This window comes from Alosa sapidissima, chromosome 4, assembly GCF_018492685.1.
Source record: "Alosa sapidissima isolate fAloSap1 chromosome 4, fAloSap1.pri, whole genome shotgun sequence".
NCBI lineage: Eukaryota > Metazoa > Chordata > Actinopteri > Clupeiformes > Clupeidae > Alosa > Alosa sapidissima.
The window spans coordinates 15945304-15965015 of record NC_055960.1 but is presented as its reverse complement, the minus strand read 5'-3'; the positions used below and the strand labels follow the sequence as shown (position 1 = coordinate 15965015).

Sequence of the window (19712 nt, the reverse complement as noted above, 5' to 3'; positions counted from 1 at the left end):
GCCCAAGGCCTTTATGTGTGAGGACTGCACCCGCACCTTTGTGAAGCACGGCGTTAGCAGGCTTGTTCCCGGCCAGAGATTCCTTGGACAGGTGCTGGTGGGACTCAGCCAGACACTCCACCTCGGTGAAGCGTGTGTTGAGGGCCATTGCCGGGTGGCTGGGGTCCTGGGTCATGTTCAGGTAGGCCGCCCGTCTCAGCTGCTCCTCAATGACCAGGGCCTGCTCCAGCAACTGACCCACACAAGCATGCGACATCAACTATGCAGCCCAGAGAGCGATCAGGCAAAACAACAACTCTGGATTTGGACATCCACCACATTCCATTGTCTACCTCCATGACTGACAAAAAAAACCCTAAATGTTTGCTCTCTTACGTTGAATGAATGAAACGTTAATGGGTCATTCCACGTCAATTCAACCAGGGCCTACGCACTTAGGTCTCAAAAAATTCTGAGAAAATTCCCAGGTGTACCTATGTTACCCAGGAGACACACTGTAAAATTACTTTTATGTAAGATCAATACTTTCCAAGATACAGTCAGTTTTACAGGGGGAGGGGGGTGTCGATTTTGTTCGGCCTCTTTTTTTTTGTCAAAGTTCACAAGCCCGTAGCACAAGAACTAAACCATGTAGGAGGCTCAGATTTTGCATGCTGGTACATAAATAGGAATAGTATGTGGCAAAATTGTCACGTTTGTTTTGGATGATCCTGCATGGTCATAGCTGTCCCTCGAAGTTGATAAAAATGTTATTTTTGAGTTTTTGGCTGGGCTCTGTTTAGGCCTTCAGAAGACATATTTGTACTCAACATAGGCTCTTGATTTATGTTCCTTATTGAGAGAAGTAGAAACACTCTCACAAAAAGCAATGAACAGAAAATAAATTCCTTCAGGGTCTGAACAGCAGACCTCACAAGTCTGAAAAATCATTTTGGTTCTTATTTTCAGAGAACCAAAACACCTTAGTCTATGTAATTTATGGAAAGCTATATTATCCATCTAAACTTGTATATTTTCTAAAAGCCTACAGTATGCCAACTACATATGATATAACATAGATTAAGACTTATCGCATCATCCCACACACTTGCATACAACTATACCTACACATAGGCATGTATTGTGAATTGTACTGGGTATGGGTACAAAAGCCAGTAAAAATACAACTAAGCTAACACTTAGAAAAGGTTATCATACCAAAACATATCTCTCAGACATAGAGGATTACGAAAATCATTGCTAGATTTTGACACCTTTGGTGATACCAACTTCTGCTCTGGCCCATGGACTATATAGGCTTGTGAACTTTGACAAAAAAAAAAGAGGTCGAACAAAATCGAAACCCCCTTCCCTCTGTAAAACTGGCTGTATCTCGGAAAGTATTGACCTTACATAAAAGTAGTTTTACAGTGTGTCTCCTGAGTAACATAGGTACACCTGGTCATTTTTTCAGAATTTTTTGAGACCTAAGTGCGTGGGCTCTGGTTGAATTGACGTGGAATGACCCTAATTCTAAGGTATATTAAATGCATAGAGTTTGCTAGCAGTAAAGAGTCCAAGTGGGATTGTGCCAGGATATCAATCAATCAATCAACAATCAATTAATCAATCAAAAATTAATAACTTGCTCAACCGGACCTAATTGTTGTCTAATAAACCTTCTAAAACAGGTAGTTCCGGTCCTTAATTATGATTATCTGAATTGCGTGCGATGCCGTTGTATAATCAGCACAAACATACACCTTGACCACATTTTGTTCTATATTAGTGTGCTACCACAACTTGATGCAAAAGTTAGAGTCCACTTGCGTGTCATACCTAACACCCCTTAGCCATTCTATAATCAGTGTAACCTACAGCCTCTCGGGGCTTATAGCTTAAAGGGACACCAGGCAACGTTTTCGTGTTAATTACTCATCTTCGTAAGTCGGTGTATGGTTAAATGACTTATTACAGGGCGAATAAAGACTCTCTCGCCCGCCCCTACTGCCTGTAGGAAGAATATCCTGCTTGCAAGTTCAGGTATCGTACCGACCGAAGCAGGATCAGTTTACATCCTGCATCCACAGCACAGGGGCAGGCTAACAAAACGCTAGCGATTGTTGCAAACGTGTGTATAATGGCAGAGCCGGCGAAGAAGCAGCGAAAACCCTTGACGGAAGATGCAAAGAAAAGGAAAAGAGTTTCAGACCGAATGAGGGGGAGTTTCGTAGAGAAAAAGCATCAGGCTTGCCTGGTGTCCCTTTAATTATAACTATCTGATAATCTTTTTTGGTGGTACTTGCTGGTACCATGAATTACTTTGAGGACTACAGTAACTATACACATGCAGATGTATGTGGTATGCAATGCCCACCACCTTAAAGCGTCTTGCGAGAAACTTGTTCTTCATCTCCAAGTAGTTGCCCTTGTGCATTTCGGTCTTGAAGGGCTCATTGAGGATGGCATAGCGCGGGTCATTCTGAATGTCCTGCCAGCGAGCGTAGCCGTGTCTGCGGCACATCAGTTTGTCAAGGGACAAGAACACAATCTGACACACGCCTATGCCAAGGACCGAGAAAGCTCTTAACACTCTTTCTAGGGACAGGCTGTTGCATTTTTTTTTTTTTTTTTTTTTTTTAGTTTATGTTCATTGGAACCGACACAGACACTTAAAGGAAGCGAGGCTATGAAAGGATACGTGACGATGCCAGCCAGCAGCCAGTAATCATGTCGGCGGTGCCAGATCTCGTACGTCTTGCCTGACGACATGGCGGCACGCTCCTCGTTTTGCCAGAGGGTATGTAGCTCTGTTGGGAACAAACGCACAGACACACACACACACACACCAAACAAATAAACAGCCGGCGCCGCCTGTGAGATTCGCTCAGAGCCACACCGCACAGCACCTGAACACGAGTCAGCACTCTCAGTTATCAGATGAGACGCAGGCTCTCCTGGGAAGTGCGCCGTCAAAGTGATCGCTTACGGCAGACTGATCCCCAGTTCATCAGCATGGTTTAGTGCGCATTTCCCTGTCGCCCGCCCCTCTCACCTGTGAAGCCTCCGTCGGCGATGTTGAACATGAACTTGGTCTTGCAGCCGTTTTTGACGTCCTTCAGGACTTCGTCCGTCTCGTCCCTGGGGTCCCTGTCTCCATTCAGCTGGCCCTCTGGGGCGTCCTCCTGTTTGGGCTCGTCACATGGGACTATGGACAGTCGCAAGCAGTAAGTAAACACTTACAGTCTGTAAAAAACAGTTATCAACTGTCTCCTGGGGGAACTACTTTATTAATATCTTAGTCAGTTTGTCAGGGTGTAAATACTGAAAGGAGATGTTCAGAATAAAAGATGTAAAAGACTCAAGGCGGAACTGTAGTTTAAGACCTAGTGTACGATTATCCATTCAGTTCTGTTGCGTGTGTGAATGTGGGTGTACATTTTTCTTAAAACACAAACCTGCTTTTTGTTCTTTGTCTTCTTTAGAAGAGGGAGTTTCACACTCTGCTTTCTCCTGTGGTTTCTCTGCTTCTCGGCATGTTTCTGCTAATTTGGATTAGTACAAAATGACAAAACAATAGAGGAATACAGATATCAGTTTATGTTTGTATCACACTCATCTGATAGGGAAATAAGCACCTTGACAGCACTTAACAGCAATGTTACTAAGTGGCACAAGTGTAATTTTCAGCACTGCCTAATTCATTTTTATTCATGATAGCACATGTTGCATACTCCACCTGGGGCAGCTGCTGTCTGATTGGTCGATGGCTCTGTCTGTTTGACTGAGGGCTGCGTGGGATTGGCGGCTGGCTCTGATTGCGCTGTGGCCGGCTCTGTTTTTTCACTCTCCTCTGCAGGTTTGTCCTCGGAAGTTCCTTTGGACTCTTCGCTCTCAGGCGGCGTCTTCTCTGGAGCGGGGGAGGGCTCGGACCCAGCAGGCCCCTGTGGACCGGACAGGACCAGTGTATGGATTTAGCAAAGGTGGATGGATGGATGGATGGACAGATAGATTGATGGATGAATGGATGAATGATTGAAGAACTCCTACCTCAGGCTCTGTGGGTTTCGTAGTGTCAGTGTTCTCAGCAGTCTCCTTCTCCTCAGCAGGCCCTGAGGTGGACTCTGCCCTCTCTAGAGGACCCAGGAAGCACACAGGTAGTCAGGATTTAAGTCAGGAAACAAACGATCGACATAGTTTATCCAGGTATAGACATTTAACCTGACACAACATTTCATACTGTGGCGAGAATATAACCCATAAACATTTAATTCTGAAGTGATGTGATGATGAAGACAATCTCAAGTATCCTGTGGTGCATTTGGGTCTCATGAGGGCACGAGACAGAGACGGTAAACAGTATGACGTTTGGGGTGCAGGGCTCACCTGAGGGCACAGGTGTGCTGGGCTGGGTGGGGTAGGGGCTGGCAGGGACCGGCGTGTTGGGGTCGGAGGAGACGCTCTCCGTCAGCTTCTTCAGTTCCAGCCCGGCAGGGATCAGCTCAGGAGAACTCAGCTTTCCATTCACATGCTCAAACTCCTGCACCTACAGGACACACACACGCACGCACGCATGCGCGCACACACACACACACACACACACAAAGAAGGAGATCATTAAATAGAAGAAAGGATCTAGAAAGCTAGAAGGGACTGTTAAAAAAATATAATTTTAACATTTTAGAAATGTGAAAGGAGCCAAAAAGGAGAAGGCTGCATACACTGATAAACTCAGAGCAGTGAAATTGGGTTCTGTTACAAGCAAAAGAAACAAATTAAATTTCATATGATGAGCAGTCTGAAAGGTTTCAAAAGGTTTCATTTCAAAGGTATTTTTTCTAAGCATTGAAGATAAAACAATTTCTAAAGAAACAAACTTATTTTCCTTTATAAACTTTGAAACCAATAAAAACAACTGACTGAACATGATAAAAGAAATAATAAACTATAGTACAAAACACCCTTATATTCTTCTATCTTTGTCTTTTTACCTAGGACTATAAAACATGGGCGAAATGAATGCTGTTATTCTTTGCCCTCTTGGTATAAGACTACTGTGCAGCCAATCTGGCATCTGTATGTGTGTGTAAAGCAGTGTCACCTTCCAGGAGGCTGAACTTCACAGAAGTTCACACTTATTTTGAACATTTCAGTCAGAGAATCAAGTTCAGCTGTATTAGAACTTAGAAAGTTTACAAAATATATGCGGATTTGCATCTTTAACTATGTGTATGGTTACATAAGAAGAATTTAAGAATAAAAGTAAGTGAGTGAAGAAAGTAGAACTTTTTAGTAGTACTTTTAAAAGTGAAAAATAGAAGTAGATTTAACTGTGGAAACTGTAAAGCGTGCGGCAGGCTCATCTTGAAGCAGGACGGGGCCATAATGAGGGACATGTTCTGGTACCTTTTTGCGGACGAGAGACATGACCCCGATGCGGGTGAGGACGTGCTGGCGGGACAGTCCCTCTCGTGGGACGCCGTCGGCAAACGTCTCAGCTCCGTCGGCTCCTGGCTCACACAGGTGCCTCATGAAGAGGGACACGTATGCCCTGATGGATGCACACACACACGCACGCACGCACGCACACACACACACACACACACACACACACACACACACACACACACACACACACACATTAAACAAAATAGCACACATTAGAAAGACAGAGGAAAGCCATCGGTGCTATGCTGTAAGGATGTGCATGAGAGAGGCTTTACCTGAACTCTTTCTCACTCTTGCCCCGCAGGTCCCTCACCAGCCAGTGGGAGTTGAAGGCATCTTGTGGGGGCATTCCCCAGCGCATGATGGCATTCAGGAAAGCCTTACGCTGGCGTGCATTAAAGCCCAGCACCTGACACACACAGACACAGACACACACACACACCTGTAAATAATTCCTCTGCAAGAGCAAAATTGAGCTCATTCACAGCAATCCACCTGTGTCAAAGTTGGGGGAACAATATCAATTTACTGCGTTTCTTCCAATCTTGTTGGCCGTATGTTTTCATAACCAAGCATTTCATAGCTGTTGACCTGAACTAAACTGCTGTCATGACACTCAATAAACACACAATAAAATGACTTGGCCTTACCTCGATGTTTCCGCTGACACGTGCCAATAGCGGTGGTAGCGGCTTGTCCCGCTCACTCTTCAGCTGTCTTCGTGACTGTCTGCGACCTCCTGGAGACAGAGAACACCACAGATACTTAAGATTAAGATTAGCTTCACTTACACCATAGATACTTTAGAATAAAATAAGCTTCACCTACACGACAGATACTTTAGATTGAGATTGGCTTTACCTACAAGAAGAATTATGCGTTCCCTCTTCGGATTTGGCAACTAAACCATGAATTTGGTAACTAAACTTGTGAACCAGGAACCGAATGGTCTAGTTAAGAAACATAGCAGTCCTTATACTATCTGATTAGCTCTGTCCACCTCTGCATCCGCAGCACTAAGGTACAGTATGAGCTGCACCAGGCACGTAACTGAAGAGTTCCGTTCGCAATGCGTAAAATCCATTTTAAATGAATGGTCTATTTTTTTCGAACGTACGCGCCGCTGTCACGTCTGGTGTAGCTACTTCCATTAATTATAGTGGCAGCTAATTGTTGCAGCAGACGCTACGCGAACGGAACGCTTCAGTTACGCGCCTGGTGTAGCTCATACCTAAGACAGTTCCTAAGGCTGTGTGCAGGGAAACTGACCTTCCGGCCTCTCCTCGAAGTCTTCGTCCTCGTCCTCGGACCCCAGCGAGTACTCGGACTGATTGTCTGAAAGATCATCTTGCCACTCTGAGTTGCAGAGCACACAGACAGAATAGAACAAGCACAGCTACATTCACCACTGTCGGGGAGGCCCAACGGCTGAAGCCTTCGCTCCTGGAGCTCTGCCCACCACTGACAAACAAAACAGCGTGCACAACACACACACATACACACACACACACACACACACACACACACACACACACACACACACACACGCACACACACACACACACACACACACACACAGCCAGGCAGGCAGCAAGCACTCATGCTCAGCAGGCCCTGAGCCAGACACGTGTGCCGGCTTACACACACGGGGGAGAGTGTGCTATTACTCCCTGTCTGGACAAAGCCCCGGCTAGCCGACAGGCCCATCGCTGCCCCCGGGCCGGGTGTCTGAACAGATGAAAACCTCCTGTGGTGCTCCCGACACACGGGCGCTGCACACACAGCCTGCAGAGATGAGCTGGCTACAAAAGCCTAAACACCCACCAGAGATGGTCAAAACACAGAGAGGTGGAGGAAAAGAGAGAGAGAGAGAGAGAGAGAGAGAGAGACCAAACAAAGCAAACAAAAGAGCATAGGCAACTAACCTAGAGAAAGAAGTGATGAAAGTGCAACAGACATAAAGAAACAAGTGGTGAGAGAGAAAGCAATAAATAAAGACTGAGTGGAGGCCCGACTGAGGGAAAGAGAAGAATGATGCAAGCCAGTGGAGAGAGACACAAGCAGCGAGCGGGGGAGGGGGGTGGAGAGGCCAGGGGAGGGCAGGCGTGTCCAAGCGGGGAGTTGTTGTACCTTGGTCCTCCTGGGAGGTGTCGTTGTAGTTGACCTGCTTGCGGATGCGCTTGCCCTTGCCCAGGTTGCGCGCCAGGTCCTCCTGCTGCTGCTCGTAGTGGTGGCGCAGCAGCTTCTCCCAGTAGTCCGGGTCCACGTTCTCCTCCTGCTTAATGATCTCACGCTGCACCTCCTCCTGCACACGGCCACATACACACACACACACACATACACACACACACACACACACACATCAACAAACACAGACATTATACATGCACATGCACACACACACACATCAACAAACACAGACATTATACATGCATGCACACACATACACACACACACACACACACATCAAACAACACGTGTATTATACATGCACACACACACACACATCAACAAACACAGACATTATACATGCATGCACACACACACACACACACACACACACACACACACACACACACACACACACACCAACAAACACAGACATTATACATGCACACACACACACACACACACACACACACACCAACAAACACAGACATTATACATGCGCGTGCACACACACACATAAACAAACACAAACATTATACATGCACACACACACACACACATAAACAAACACAGACATTATACAAGTGCACACACACACACACACATATATAAACAAATAAACACACACACACACAAACAAACACACATACACATTATACATGTACATGCGCGCACACGCACACGCACACACACACACACACACACACACAGCATAAACGGAAACGCATTTGAAATTCAAATGAGATGCTTCCTTAGCATTAGATGCAGTAGATATATAGTCAACTGAAGGTCTGACACCTGAAAAGACTGCCATGCACGCTTTCCTGAAAACGTTAAAAAGTATGCAATGGAATATGTGTCTGATGTTGCATGTATGCTGCATGTTCCATTAGCCAGCTCATTTGTGAAGCACTGGTGCCTTGCTGTGAAATACATTCCCATATGTTTTCATTCAACTCTTTCATTTATACATCGGCACCCATTCACAGGTGTTATAGGGTCACAGGTAAGAGGGCATCTGACCTCTCCATCCTCCTCCCGCACCACGTACTGGGCCACCTTGAAGGAGCTCAGGTACTCGTTCATGTTCTGGATCTCTGTGTCCTCCGTGGTGTTCTGACTGCGGTCCAGTAGCTTGGAGATGGCGGCGTCATCGTAGTGGATCACGCTGCCCTCCTCCCCATCCTTGGTGTCCCCTTTCAGGACAAAGACAGCACGAGAGGAACCCATTAGTGATGAATTATAGACATTTTCCCAAATAAACATTCCAGCCTCTTTTTAAACTGATATTTTTTTTCTTGATGACATCTACATTTGTAGTTATGTAAGACAAGTGTTGATGGGATTTTTTTTGACCTTTTTACATATTACTAATAGCAAACTACCCAGACCCAAATTTCTGTACTTTTCCAGGTTTGGAATACAGTAGGTGGGTTTATATGGACACTTTTATTCCGATTCTCAATCAGAATAAAAAATGACACATATAAACACCTCGATCAGATTAGAATTTTAATCGGAATGAAAGGGGTGGTGTACTCCGTTCTTATTCCGATTGAACAGTCATGCATACGGTCAATCGGATTGCCTGCTGTACCTTCTCAAGGAAAAGTAAAGCAACAACGGCTTTTCAGATCAAAGATTCTAGAGCGCTTGTAAGCACCTGATTAGAAGTGGAATAGAACGTACCCCATGTAAACAGAACATTTTTTCAATTGGAATGACAAAAAAACTGTCTACTGTATGTAAACCCACCTAGTGATCCATAACTGGATACTTTCTTAGACTTTCCCGACCTGCATAAGTACCCTGTAAACAAAGCACTTTAAAGGAGATGCAACAGAAAATGGACAGATGTGTGTCCTTTCAGAGCCCTGTTGATGGAAAATGGAGCATCACAGAGGACAGCGGAGCACTTGACTTCTCAGTGAGGCATCATTATCCATGACAAGGACATCGCTCAGAGTGGTTTACACCTAAACACTTCAGCATGAAGGTAATGGTTAGACGACACAATGTCAGACGCATACGGCAGACCTCTCAAAACAAGGTGTCCCGGGACAAAGGACAGGCGAATGGACGCCACTGATCTAGGTGCGCCTTGCGGAGGCCAAGTGAAAAGATAATACATCAAATAGACAAATCCCAGACACATGGCAGGCAAATGAGACTGGCCAGATCTGTTTTGAGCCAGGATGAACAGAATGGAGTAAAATGCAGTGATACAGTAACAGATTTAGAGTTCATAACAAAGGGACTGTTTACAGAAAGAATCTGGTATGCAATGGATCAAGTGAGAAAATACTCTCACAAGATAAACAGGGTTGGCTACCAAATAAAGAGAACATTTCCCCAGTGACATAAACAAATTAAATTCACTTCTACGGCTATAAACCCTCCATAGCACTAAGCATGGAAATGAAAAATAAATGGCTTCATAAATAGGTCTGAGCCAGAGTCAAACCGCGTCTGGACTAAGCGACTGGGCGACAGCTAGCTTATGGTTCTCTCTGAGCCATGCCTGTCCTCTGGGACCCCCTCTAACTGGGGCTGCTGGGGGGAGAGTGACCTCTGCAAATGAGCACTTTTACAGAGGAGTGTGCACTGGGACTGCCATCCCCACAGGACTCAACACATCAGCTGGACTCAAGGGATGGAGACCCACGGTGGATATGAGAGATACGCTGTTTTAAATGAGAACAATCCATCACATGGGATGCAGACGGAATTATTTGCAGGTGCAGACAACCGGAGTTTTTGTCGGAGGTGCATTATCAGACAAACCCTCCAAAGGATAGCTCAATGCCTGATGTAGCAGTTGCCCAGCTTTTAAAGCTTTCAGGGCACAACTTTAAAAAGGTACAGCTTTTAAAGGGAAACTATGCAGTTTGGGCAATTTCTTCGCTTTTTGCTCATAGGTTTCTCTGCAGAGCTTGCCCTACAGCTTCAGAGTATATGATTTACGACACTCCTCAATCGGTCAGTCTGCCGTTTCCTCTTTCCCTGTTCCTCCGACAACGGTTTACTCGCTTTCTGCTTCTTTTCGTTGGCTCTGCCATGACGAATGTCTGAGAAACTCGATTGGTACCTTGTTCTAGCAGGTGCCTGGCGTGTATGTGTGTAGTGCAGTAAAGCAATTTGTTACATCGCGAGGCTGCAAGACCTCCTGTCTCTGAGTCCTGTCTCTGAGCCTGCCGGCCCAAAGTTGCAAGGCTGGTTTTTCGGGGGAAGCAGAACAATGACTCCGATGCTGTTAAGTTAAGGTAAATTAAGCTAAACAAGTTCCCCTTTAAAGGAACCACATCGTTTCAAAGGTTAGCAACGGGACATTGCACTTGTGTTAGAAAATGTCCATTCAACACCACACCCTACCCCTCTTACAGAGGAGACCTCAGCAGATTTGCTACATTATGTTTCTCTGGACCAAACACACCAGCCATTCAGTGAATTTCAATGAGAAGTATTTCAATATAAGGCTACCGAGGCTACCGAGGCTACCCATAGCCTCCATGTCATCCTTGAAGAGCTCCTCGGTGCCGAACTTGAGGATGTCGTCCAGCTCCTGCTTGGACATGGAGCCGGTCTTGGAGCCAAGGCCGGGCCGCACCACAAGGTGGGTCAGCATCATCTTGCGCTTAGCCACCTGCGTGATGCGCTCCTCCACCGAGGCCCGTGTCACGAAGCGGTAGATCATCACCTTCCTGTTCTGACCGATGCGGTGCGCTCTGCTGAACGCCTGGGGAAGGGCAGGTGGAGACCAGGGAGACATATTGACAAATTACACTTACTTGAATTAGACACTTTACTCTACTGAGGTCCACAGAGACCAGTTAAGTATGTAAAATTGTTGTTGAACAAGTACTGAACATCACCTCAACCAAATCCAACCCCTAACCTTTTACCTTAATCATAAATTGAGTGTCAATAGATAGTTTGTTGAAAATCTGAGCATCTGTAGATAGTCTATGGGCAGACTATCCAAGTAAACCCAAGTAATACAGAATATGGTTAAAGACAACACTGCATTCAGTTACTATGCAATATTATTGCAATTATTTACATATTATTGTAGTCTGCTGAGGTCATATGGTGTGTGTGTATGTGTGTGTGTGTGTGTGTGTGTGTGTGCGTGTGCGCATATATTTTATGCAAACTTGTGTATGTGTGTATTTGTAGAAGGAAGAGAAACAAGAGACAGAGACAGAGAGATGGAGAGAGAGAGAGACAGACAGACAGAGACAGACAGAGAGAGAGAGAGAGAGAAACAGACAGATAGACAGAGACAGACAGAGAGAGAGAGAGAGAAACAGACAGACAGATAGGGGGACAGGGAAACACTGAGTAAAGAGAGCATGTGCACACATGGTCTCTCTACCTGAATGTCATTGTGGGGGTTCCAGTCCGAGTCGTAGATGATGACCGTGTCTGCGGAGGCCAGGTTGATTCCCAGTCCACCAGCTCGCGTGGACAACAGGAAACAGAACTGCTGTGCTCCGGGTGCTGACAAAACAAACCATTCACACAGAGAGGGAAAAAACCAACACACTTTACACCTTCCGATCTTTGCAAACTTTATACTGTAGAGGGTTTTAGTCAACTAGACTCAACTTCACCTTTAAATGTCACCTACAGTGCATACAGAAAGTATTCACAGCGCTTCATTTTTTCCACATTTTGTTATGTTTCAGACTCATCTTAAAATGAACTCAACTTCACCTAAGAGTTTTTGGAAGAGATACTGACATCCTTGGAACCATGACCAACACTATGCACCACTATGCCCCCCCCCCCGCACCCACAATGTGTCTCCCTATAGTGGCCAAAAGTAGCAGCACAGGAACCAGAGGGCTCTTACCATTGAAGCGATCGATGGCCTCCTGCCGCAGGCCACCTGTGATGCCTCCGTCTATCCGCTCGTACTTGTAGCCCTCATACTCCAGGAAGTCCTCTAGCAGGTCCAGCATCTTTGTCATCTGGAAACGCAGACAGGGGGACTTTTTTTGTTTAAATGGGCCAGGTGTCTTCTTGACGTATTCAGGATGAAAACAGGATTTAAAAATAGCCACATTAAATAGGGTACGCTAACGGACCACCTGCCTAAATTCCCTCCATCCTCCCTCCCTCCCTGTTTTAGCACACCTGACTGAACTCTCATCAGACAGCTGCGGAGCTTCTGATTAGCTGAATCTGCTGGGCTCAGCCTCAGTGCTCAGACTGACAGCTGAAGTACTTCACAGGAAAAATGAATTATGGTTAATGAAGATCAGTGCTGAGAAGCACCAAACAGTTCCAAGTGACAAATGAATACAATTTTAAATGAGAACTTGATTTATGCCTCTCAAAATGAGTTTCTGCACCTGCACGTGGGGTTGTGTTCAGAGTTCCTTTTAGCTTAAAATAAGACCCAATATCAAAAGAGGCCATGAAAAACACGACACACAACAGAATCCCCCTCAATGCCTGAAGGCTTAACATGTGTTTAAGAAGAACCTTGAGTACACACACTACACTGTATGTTTGCAAGGCTTTGGCGAAGGCAGAGAGAAGTGCCCTGGAGTGCATTGACTTGGGACAGACCTGGGAGAAGATGAGCACCCGGTGTCCCTCGTCCTTCAGCTTCTTGAGCATCTTCTGCAGCAGCGTGAGCTTGCCTGAGGACTTCACCAGCAGGTTTCCATCATAGGAACCATTCGGGAGAACTGGGGCCTCCTAAGAGAACCAACACAACACTACATCAACTTAAAGTCCAATGCATTGAATTATTTTTCTACATTTATTTGGTTTCTTCTTTCAATTTCTTTCATTATTGAGTTTGTGAGAACACATATGGCTGTAGCTGTGATGAAATAACAACAAATATTGATGTGTACCTCTAAGAAAATTGCTTAATTTACACAAAGTACTTTGCATCGCAGGGAAGCTACATGAAGATGTCTAGACGAAATTTCCCACAAGATATGAGATGAATTAGAGCCTATTAATTCAGGCCCTCTCTCAGTCCTCCCAATCAATGATGATCTATCTGCAGCCTTGCAAATGAAAAATCATTTCCATGAGTAATGAAAGGAAAACCTATGCACCCTTTCATCAGAGATCTCACAACAGAGACCTCCTTCCCCCCCTCAAAGCCCTACATATATCCTACACGAACACACACACTCTCCTCACCACAGCAGCCACAGGGAACAGGTAGGGGTGGTTGCAGCACTTTTTGAGGTCCATCATGATGTTGAGCAGGGACACTTGATTGCCTCCGCCCTTGGAGTTCAGCGCCTCGAAGTTCCGTGTGAGGATGAACTTGTAGTACTTCCTGTTTGGGTCAGAGGTCAAAGCAGAGTCAGGGGTGAAAGGGTGTCAGAGTTAGAGGAAACCAGCCAGGTAACAGCTTCAGGGCAAATGTGTTCATGAAACATCTTCAGGTATGCCAGTATTCCTCTCAGGTGCTTAGCGAATGTTTTGTTTTCAAAAAGTGAATGAGTAGAATAACAGAATTAAGAAAATTCTAGTATATTTGTACAACATCAATTTAATCAGAGGCTTTGCAAACAGCCAAAGGAGTAAAGCTGCCATGTTGAGACTGACTTCTGCATGGGGCTGAGCTCCACGCGGACGATGAGCTCCGTCTTGGCCGGCATGTTCTTGAAGACGTCGGCCTTGAGCCGCCGCAGCATGTGGGGCCCCAGCAGGTCGTGCAGCTTCTTGATCTGGTCCTCCTTGGAGATGTCCGCAAACTCCTCCAGGAAGCCCTCCAGGTTACTTCCCAGAGAGAAAAATCAGCCGTGAGCACCAGGAGTAGTGCACTGCACCAGCTTGGCATAATGTTGTCATACGGCCATAAGCACTTTCATCCAAACTCATGCAGTGGTGTACTAACACCCCCACCCCCCCACCCCCCAGACTCACACCCGCATGAATATGCCAAACATATTATAAGGAGCTCCTTCTGGGAAGAGCTCTTAAACTGACATTCAGCCCACACTTAATTCACAAGCAGCGCGCTGTGGAGACACTCCAGCCTCCGAGGCACTGGGCCGTCATGTGTGACAAAGCCATTCCCACACTTTTAGTGGAGCCAGGAGGTGGAGGATCCAGAAACCAGCGGAGCATTATAGAAGCAGTGTGGCTAGTGGAGGTGGGGGGTGGGGGAGGGGTGCATGCCTCTTACTTGAAGCGCTCTGGAGTGAGGAAGTTGAGCAGATGAAAGAGCTCTTCTAGATTGTTCTGCAGGGGCGTTCCGGTGAGAAGCAGCTTGTAGTCAATTTTGTAGCCATTCAGGATTCTGAAAAACTGCCAGAGAAGGCCATTGAGGGGACCCAGCAATGCAATTAGACAGTCAAATATGAAGACAAATGTGTTTTTTGCTGTTGTGTGATTAATAAATCCATACATTTAAAAGACTGAGGGTCCATAAAATAGTAGTGACTGATAAATTTCAATAAACTGGATATTTTCTAGGAGATATTTCTCCATTTGAAAATCTATATAATTATCACGTACACTGGTACACTACAGACACATTCATCTTACCTTTGATTGGTTATTTTTAAGCCTGTGTGCTTCGTCTACCACCAGACAGGCCCAGGTAATCGAACCCAGAATGGCCTGATCGATGGTAATCAGCTCATATGAGGTCAGCAGGACATGGAATTTTATAGGCGTATCTTTCTGTAAAATAACATTCACAAAAGCAAATGGCACCATCTGTCACAAAACCACCTAAGTTAGTAAATCCAGACATTTTGCTCCTAAAAGAGATTAAAAATAGCAGGAGATAATGATATTTGGAATCCCCTGACATGGCAGTGACATCTCCCACCTTCATACGGAACACCTTGCGGCCAGATTTGACAGCGGTGTCCTCGAAGGTGAACTCGTTCTCACGGATGACTGCGCGGCTGTCTTTGTCACCGGTGTAGGTCACCACGTAGAAGTCTGGCGCCCACATCTCAAATTCCCTCTCCCAGTTAATGATGGTGGACAGGGGAGCGCTTACCAAAAATGGCCCTTTGGAATGACCCTGATGAAAGTAAAAGGCTTGCAGTTAACTAGACACACCGGCTTTGTTGTTGTCAGAAATAAAGTGCCATAAAGGGACTGGAATTGGGACATTGCTTAAGGCAAATATTGCCTTTAAATTTCCTTTAGCCTTTAGTCAGTATTGTATTGAAGTGAAATACTTTTAAAGTATTTCACTTCAATACAATACTGACTAAGCTCAATTTAACCTTTTTACAGCAGCAAGCAATTTTATATTGAACACTTCTCAAATGCTTGATCCAGTTGTCCTCAACATCACACCTTCTGATCCAATCGGCTGCATCCTATACCCACCTCCTTGTAAAGCGAGTAAAGGAATGCAATGGTCTGCACCGTCTTGCCCAGGCCCATCTCGTCGGCCAGGATGGTGTCTGTGCCCTGTGCCCAGGAGAAGCGCAGCCAGTTCAGGCCCTCCAGCTGGTACGGGTGCAGGGTGCCCCCGGTTTCGTTGACGTACCACGGCTGCTGCTCAAACTTAATGGTGGGCTGGAGGGCATAGAGGAACAGCAGGATTACCTCCAGCAGTTAAAAGGGGCTTAAGAGAGAGAGAGAAGAGAGAGAGAGAGAGAGAGAGAGAGAGAGAGAGCAAGAGAGAGAGAGAGCCACCTGGCAGAAAGGGTTATTAACAAGGCCACATCTGACTCACATCAACTATGGGTGAGTCAGGAATGACTTCCCTCTTCTTCTCGTCCTTAGAGGCGCCCTTGTCCTGTCTCACCACCAGGGGGCGATGGTCCTCACCCAGCACCTGCTCCCTGCAATAACACCCAATCTTTAGCATTGCAGTTCCATCTGTGTGTGTGTGCATTTATGAGTGTGTGTGTGTATGTGTGTATGTGTGTGAGTGATATATATATATATATAGAGAGAGAGATAGAGAGAGAGAGAGATAGAGAGAGAGAGGGGCGGGGGGGCATGTGGGCTGCTTCAGAGAGTAGATCGGGCGTGTGTGTGTATGTGTGTGTACAGTATGTGTGTATGTGTATGTGTGCTCGTGTTTCCTCCGAACCTGTGATCCCAATATGACTGCTTGAAGTTGTCGTACTCTGGAATGTCAAAGTCGTCCACCTCCCAGGTGCACTGGTCATACGGCAGGTCTCTCCACTTAATGAGGTAATGCAAATCTCCGTCCTTATCAAAACTAGAGGAACGGACACCACACATACACAATAACTCATTTCACTGATTAAAACAAAGTTTTTTTCTGTGGACACAACACAATATAACTATTAGAGAGATTAAGACATCTTTGTTACTGGATTATTTTATTATAAGACTGACACAAATGGCTGATAGCCTATCCAGTCAGTCATCAGGGAAGTTGATTTAATTTGGTGATATGTTCAAGTTATCATAATTAGTATGACAACTCTAAGAATTTAGGCATAACAGAAGTCATAACAACATCATACATTTCAAGAGCAGTCAAGAAAATGACCATGCAACGTGACACTGGTGAGTCACAGCACACTAACTGTTATAACAGCTCATAACAAGACATGGTATCTACTATGATACGGGGCGGGGATGGTGGTAGTGTAGTGGTTAATGAGCTCGGCTAGTGTGCAGTAGCCTGAAAGTTGTCAGTTCGATTCCCGGTTGTGCCCTTGAGCAAGGCACTTAACCCCAAGTTGCTTCAGGGGGGGAAAAAATGTAGTCCCTTGTACATATGAAAGTCACTTTGGATAAAAATGGTCTGCTAAATGTAATGTAATATGTAATACTATGATACATTTATCAAAAGATGAACCCAGTGTTATGTCAGACGTGTCACTGAAGACACCAGTTGACGTATGTGTGCGCAGGCACCTGTGGTTGAGGATACGGTGGATGATCATCCACTCAGGCTTGATGCCGTAGCGGTAGAAGCGCTCCTCCATGGCGGCGTAATGAGGGTCTTTGCTCTTCCTTTTCTCGATGTTCAGCTCCTCCTCCCCGGAGCCGTAGTCATACGGCGGCGGTTCGTCCATGTCGTTCTTACGCTGGTAGTTGCGGTACATGACCGTGTGGTACAGTTCCAGCTACAGCATTAACGCAGAGACAGACAAACAGACAGACAGTAAGTAAGTAAGTATAAGTATATATACTCTTTTGATCCTGTGAGGGAAATTTGGTCGGCGCTCGGGGAGCTGTGAGAGGTTAGGTGCCTTGCTCAAGGGCACTTCAGCCGTGCCTACTGGTCGGGGTTCGAACCGGCAACCCTCAGTAGGCCACGGCTGCCCCCACAGACAGACAGACAGACAGACAGACAGGTGCAGTTCTGAGGGGATTGTGGTAGTGAGTGAAAGGTTTGCATGAACCGAACTAACAAAGACTTTTACTCTTCTGAAGTAAAACAGATACTCAGATACTCAGATTTGGTTTCTGACAATATTCTGGTTGCTGCAATTATTTATAATAAGCAGTTATTATTAAATTAATGAACATAATTAAAAGGTTGATATTAGTTAAAAACATATCAACATCTATGTCTGTATTTTATACATTTTTCAATTGTGCAATGAAACAATTGTTGGTACAATCATATTCTGCAGTCTTTTCACATTTTTCTTATACATGTACATGCAGCTTACAGTGTTGGTTTAACTAAATTCTATGTTCCCTGGGCAAATGTTCTACCACTTTGTTCTACCACTATGTTCTATGAGTCTCACCTCAGGTGGAAAGTGTTGTGTGACCTGGTCAGACCTCAGGTGTAGAGAGCTGCTGACTCCTGCTTTCTCACTCACCTGCAACTCGCTGACCCAGGAACAGTGCCAGTAGGAGAGGCTGGCCCACTTCACAAACAGCATCCTCTCTGGGCGACCCTTTAAGGGAGGCTTGGCCAGGGGGTCAGCAGGCTCGCCGTCCGGCCCAGGGGGCAGCTCCGCAGGCAGGGGAGGGTCACCCCACATCCAGTGCAGGATCTTCTGCACCTTACCTTTGAGAGGGGGACACTAGAGGAAAAGTCGATTTTAAGAGTTGATGTAGTGAAATGCAATGTATAGTAATTTCCTGTATATAAGCCACATTGTGTATGAACTGCAGGACAGTGTTTATGCAAGTTAAAAAAACAAAACCATATTAATACCATATTAACTGCCCCCGTGTATTAACCTCATAGCGGAAGAAATTTTGCAAAATCAATGTATAAACTGCGGTTAATAGTTGGGAAATTACAGTGCTCCAAGGAACTCCAATGCTATACAGAAAGAGTATCAGCTTGTTCAAATGCGACAATGACAAAGCAGCTGAGCGCAATTTCAAGGAGATATCAAAGTATGACAGCAAAAGATAAATGACTGTGTTGATGTGCTTCAGTGAAGACAAGACTGAAGGTTGAATAGACAAAGATCACCTTGGAAGACTTTGGATTTCTGTTTTTGGTGACGCACGCTCTTCTTTCACTACCAAAATAAACAATGACTCGGAGAGGTGATTTGAATGGAATTGACAAATGGAAATGACAGTTCCCTGTCGTTTAGACTTCGTTAGCCTGCACTGAAAGAATCTCCTTCCAAGAAAATACAGAAGTAACTAGGTAGATAGAGGGTAGAATGATATAGTCTGTACGTGCTTAAAATTACATTGGGACTTAGGGGCCCAACAGTTGAGAAGCCAGACTATGATAAGAAGCATGCAGGAGTGAGCTCCACTAGCCTTTACAGGACCTTAACTGTCCACTGTCCCTTACCATACAGCGAGGGCACAGCCACTCTCCGTTGGGGATCTCGGGGAGGGGTGGGTTAAGGCAGTGGATGTGGTAAGAGGAGGGGCACGTGTCGCAGCACAGCAGCTCGCCGCCGTCTTTGCACACCCGACAGAACTCCATGTGGTCGTCCTCCTCCTCGCCCACCGGCTCCTCTTCCTCCTCCTCTTCGTCCTTAGGCTCCCACTGTATACCTTCCTTCTCCTGAGGAGACATAAGAGAGACGAATCGCACGGGGTGAAGCGGGAGAGTATCTGCGGGGGGAGTCCTCTGATTTCTATAATAGCAGGTCATGTCTTTCCTCTACATGTGTGTAGTGAGGTGAAATAATGTGGTTTGCGGATGCAGTGTATGCAGACCAGCAGTCATTGTAGGCATGAGGAAGGATGGA

General features: G+C 45.7%; 1 protein-coding gene across 10 annotated transcripts in view; it reads right to left on the bottom strand.

The window, feature by feature from the left end:
• Window positions 1–19712, bottom strand: part of chd5 (chromodomain helicase DNA binding protein 5) — a 43390-nt gene that overhangs the window by 4798 nt on the left and 18880 nt on the right. For 3 of the 10 annotated variants that reach the window (XM_042090692.1, XM_042090697.1, XM_042090698.1), the window contains 30 exons: window positions 19307–19525; window positions 18363–18569; window positions 17443–17654; window positions 16643–16774; window positions 16280–16388; window positions 15928–16119; window positions 15413–15613; window positions 15124–15261; window positions 14762–14883; window positions 14179–14352; window positions 13765–13906; window positions 13174–13305; window positions 12452–12569; window positions 11972–12096; window positions 11077–11332; window positions 9352–9405; window positions 8620–8792; window positions 7558–7732; window positions 6697–6783; window positions 6078–6166; window positions 5703–5836; window positions 5386–5530; window positions 4366–4525; window positions 4030–4112; window positions 3719–3923; window positions 3438–3524; window positions 3035–3187; window positions 2681–2789; window positions 2357–2492; window positions 37–232 (listed from right to left, as the gene is read on the bottom strand). In XM_042090692.1, the coding sequence (XP_041946626.1) occupies window positions 37–232; window positions 2357–2492; window positions 2681–2789; window positions 3035–3187; window positions 3438–3524; window positions 3719–3923; window positions 4030–4112; window positions 4366–4525; window positions 5386–5530; window positions 5703–5836; window positions 6078–6166; window positions 6697–6783; window positions 7558–7732; window positions 8620–8792; window positions 9352–9405; window positions 11077–11332; window positions 11972–12096; window positions 12452–12569; window positions 13174–13305; window positions 13765–13906; window positions 14179–14352; window positions 14762–14883; window positions 15124–15261; window positions 15413–15613; window positions 15928–16119; window positions 16280–16388; window positions 16643–16774; window positions 17443–17654; window positions 18363–18569; window positions 19307–19525 (4465 nt within the window). The remainder of the gene's footprint in view (window positions 1–36; window positions 233–2356; window positions 2493–2680; window positions 2790–3034; window positions 3188–3437; window positions 3525–3718; window positions 3924–4029; window positions 4113–4365; window positions 4526–5385; window positions 5531–5702; window positions 5837–6077; window positions 6167–6696; window positions 6784–7557; window positions 7733–8619; window positions 8793–9351; window positions 9406–11076; window positions 11333–11971; window positions 12097–12451; window positions 12570–13173; window positions 13306–13764; window positions 13907–14178; window positions 14353–14761; window positions 14884–15123; window positions 15262–15412; window positions 15614–15927; window positions 16120–16279; window positions 16389–16642; window positions 16775–17442; window positions 17655–18362; window positions 18570–19306; window positions 19526–19712) is intronic. The other 7 variants (XM_042090693.1, XM_042090695.1, XM_042090694.1 and 4 more) reach the window with 7 other exon arrangements.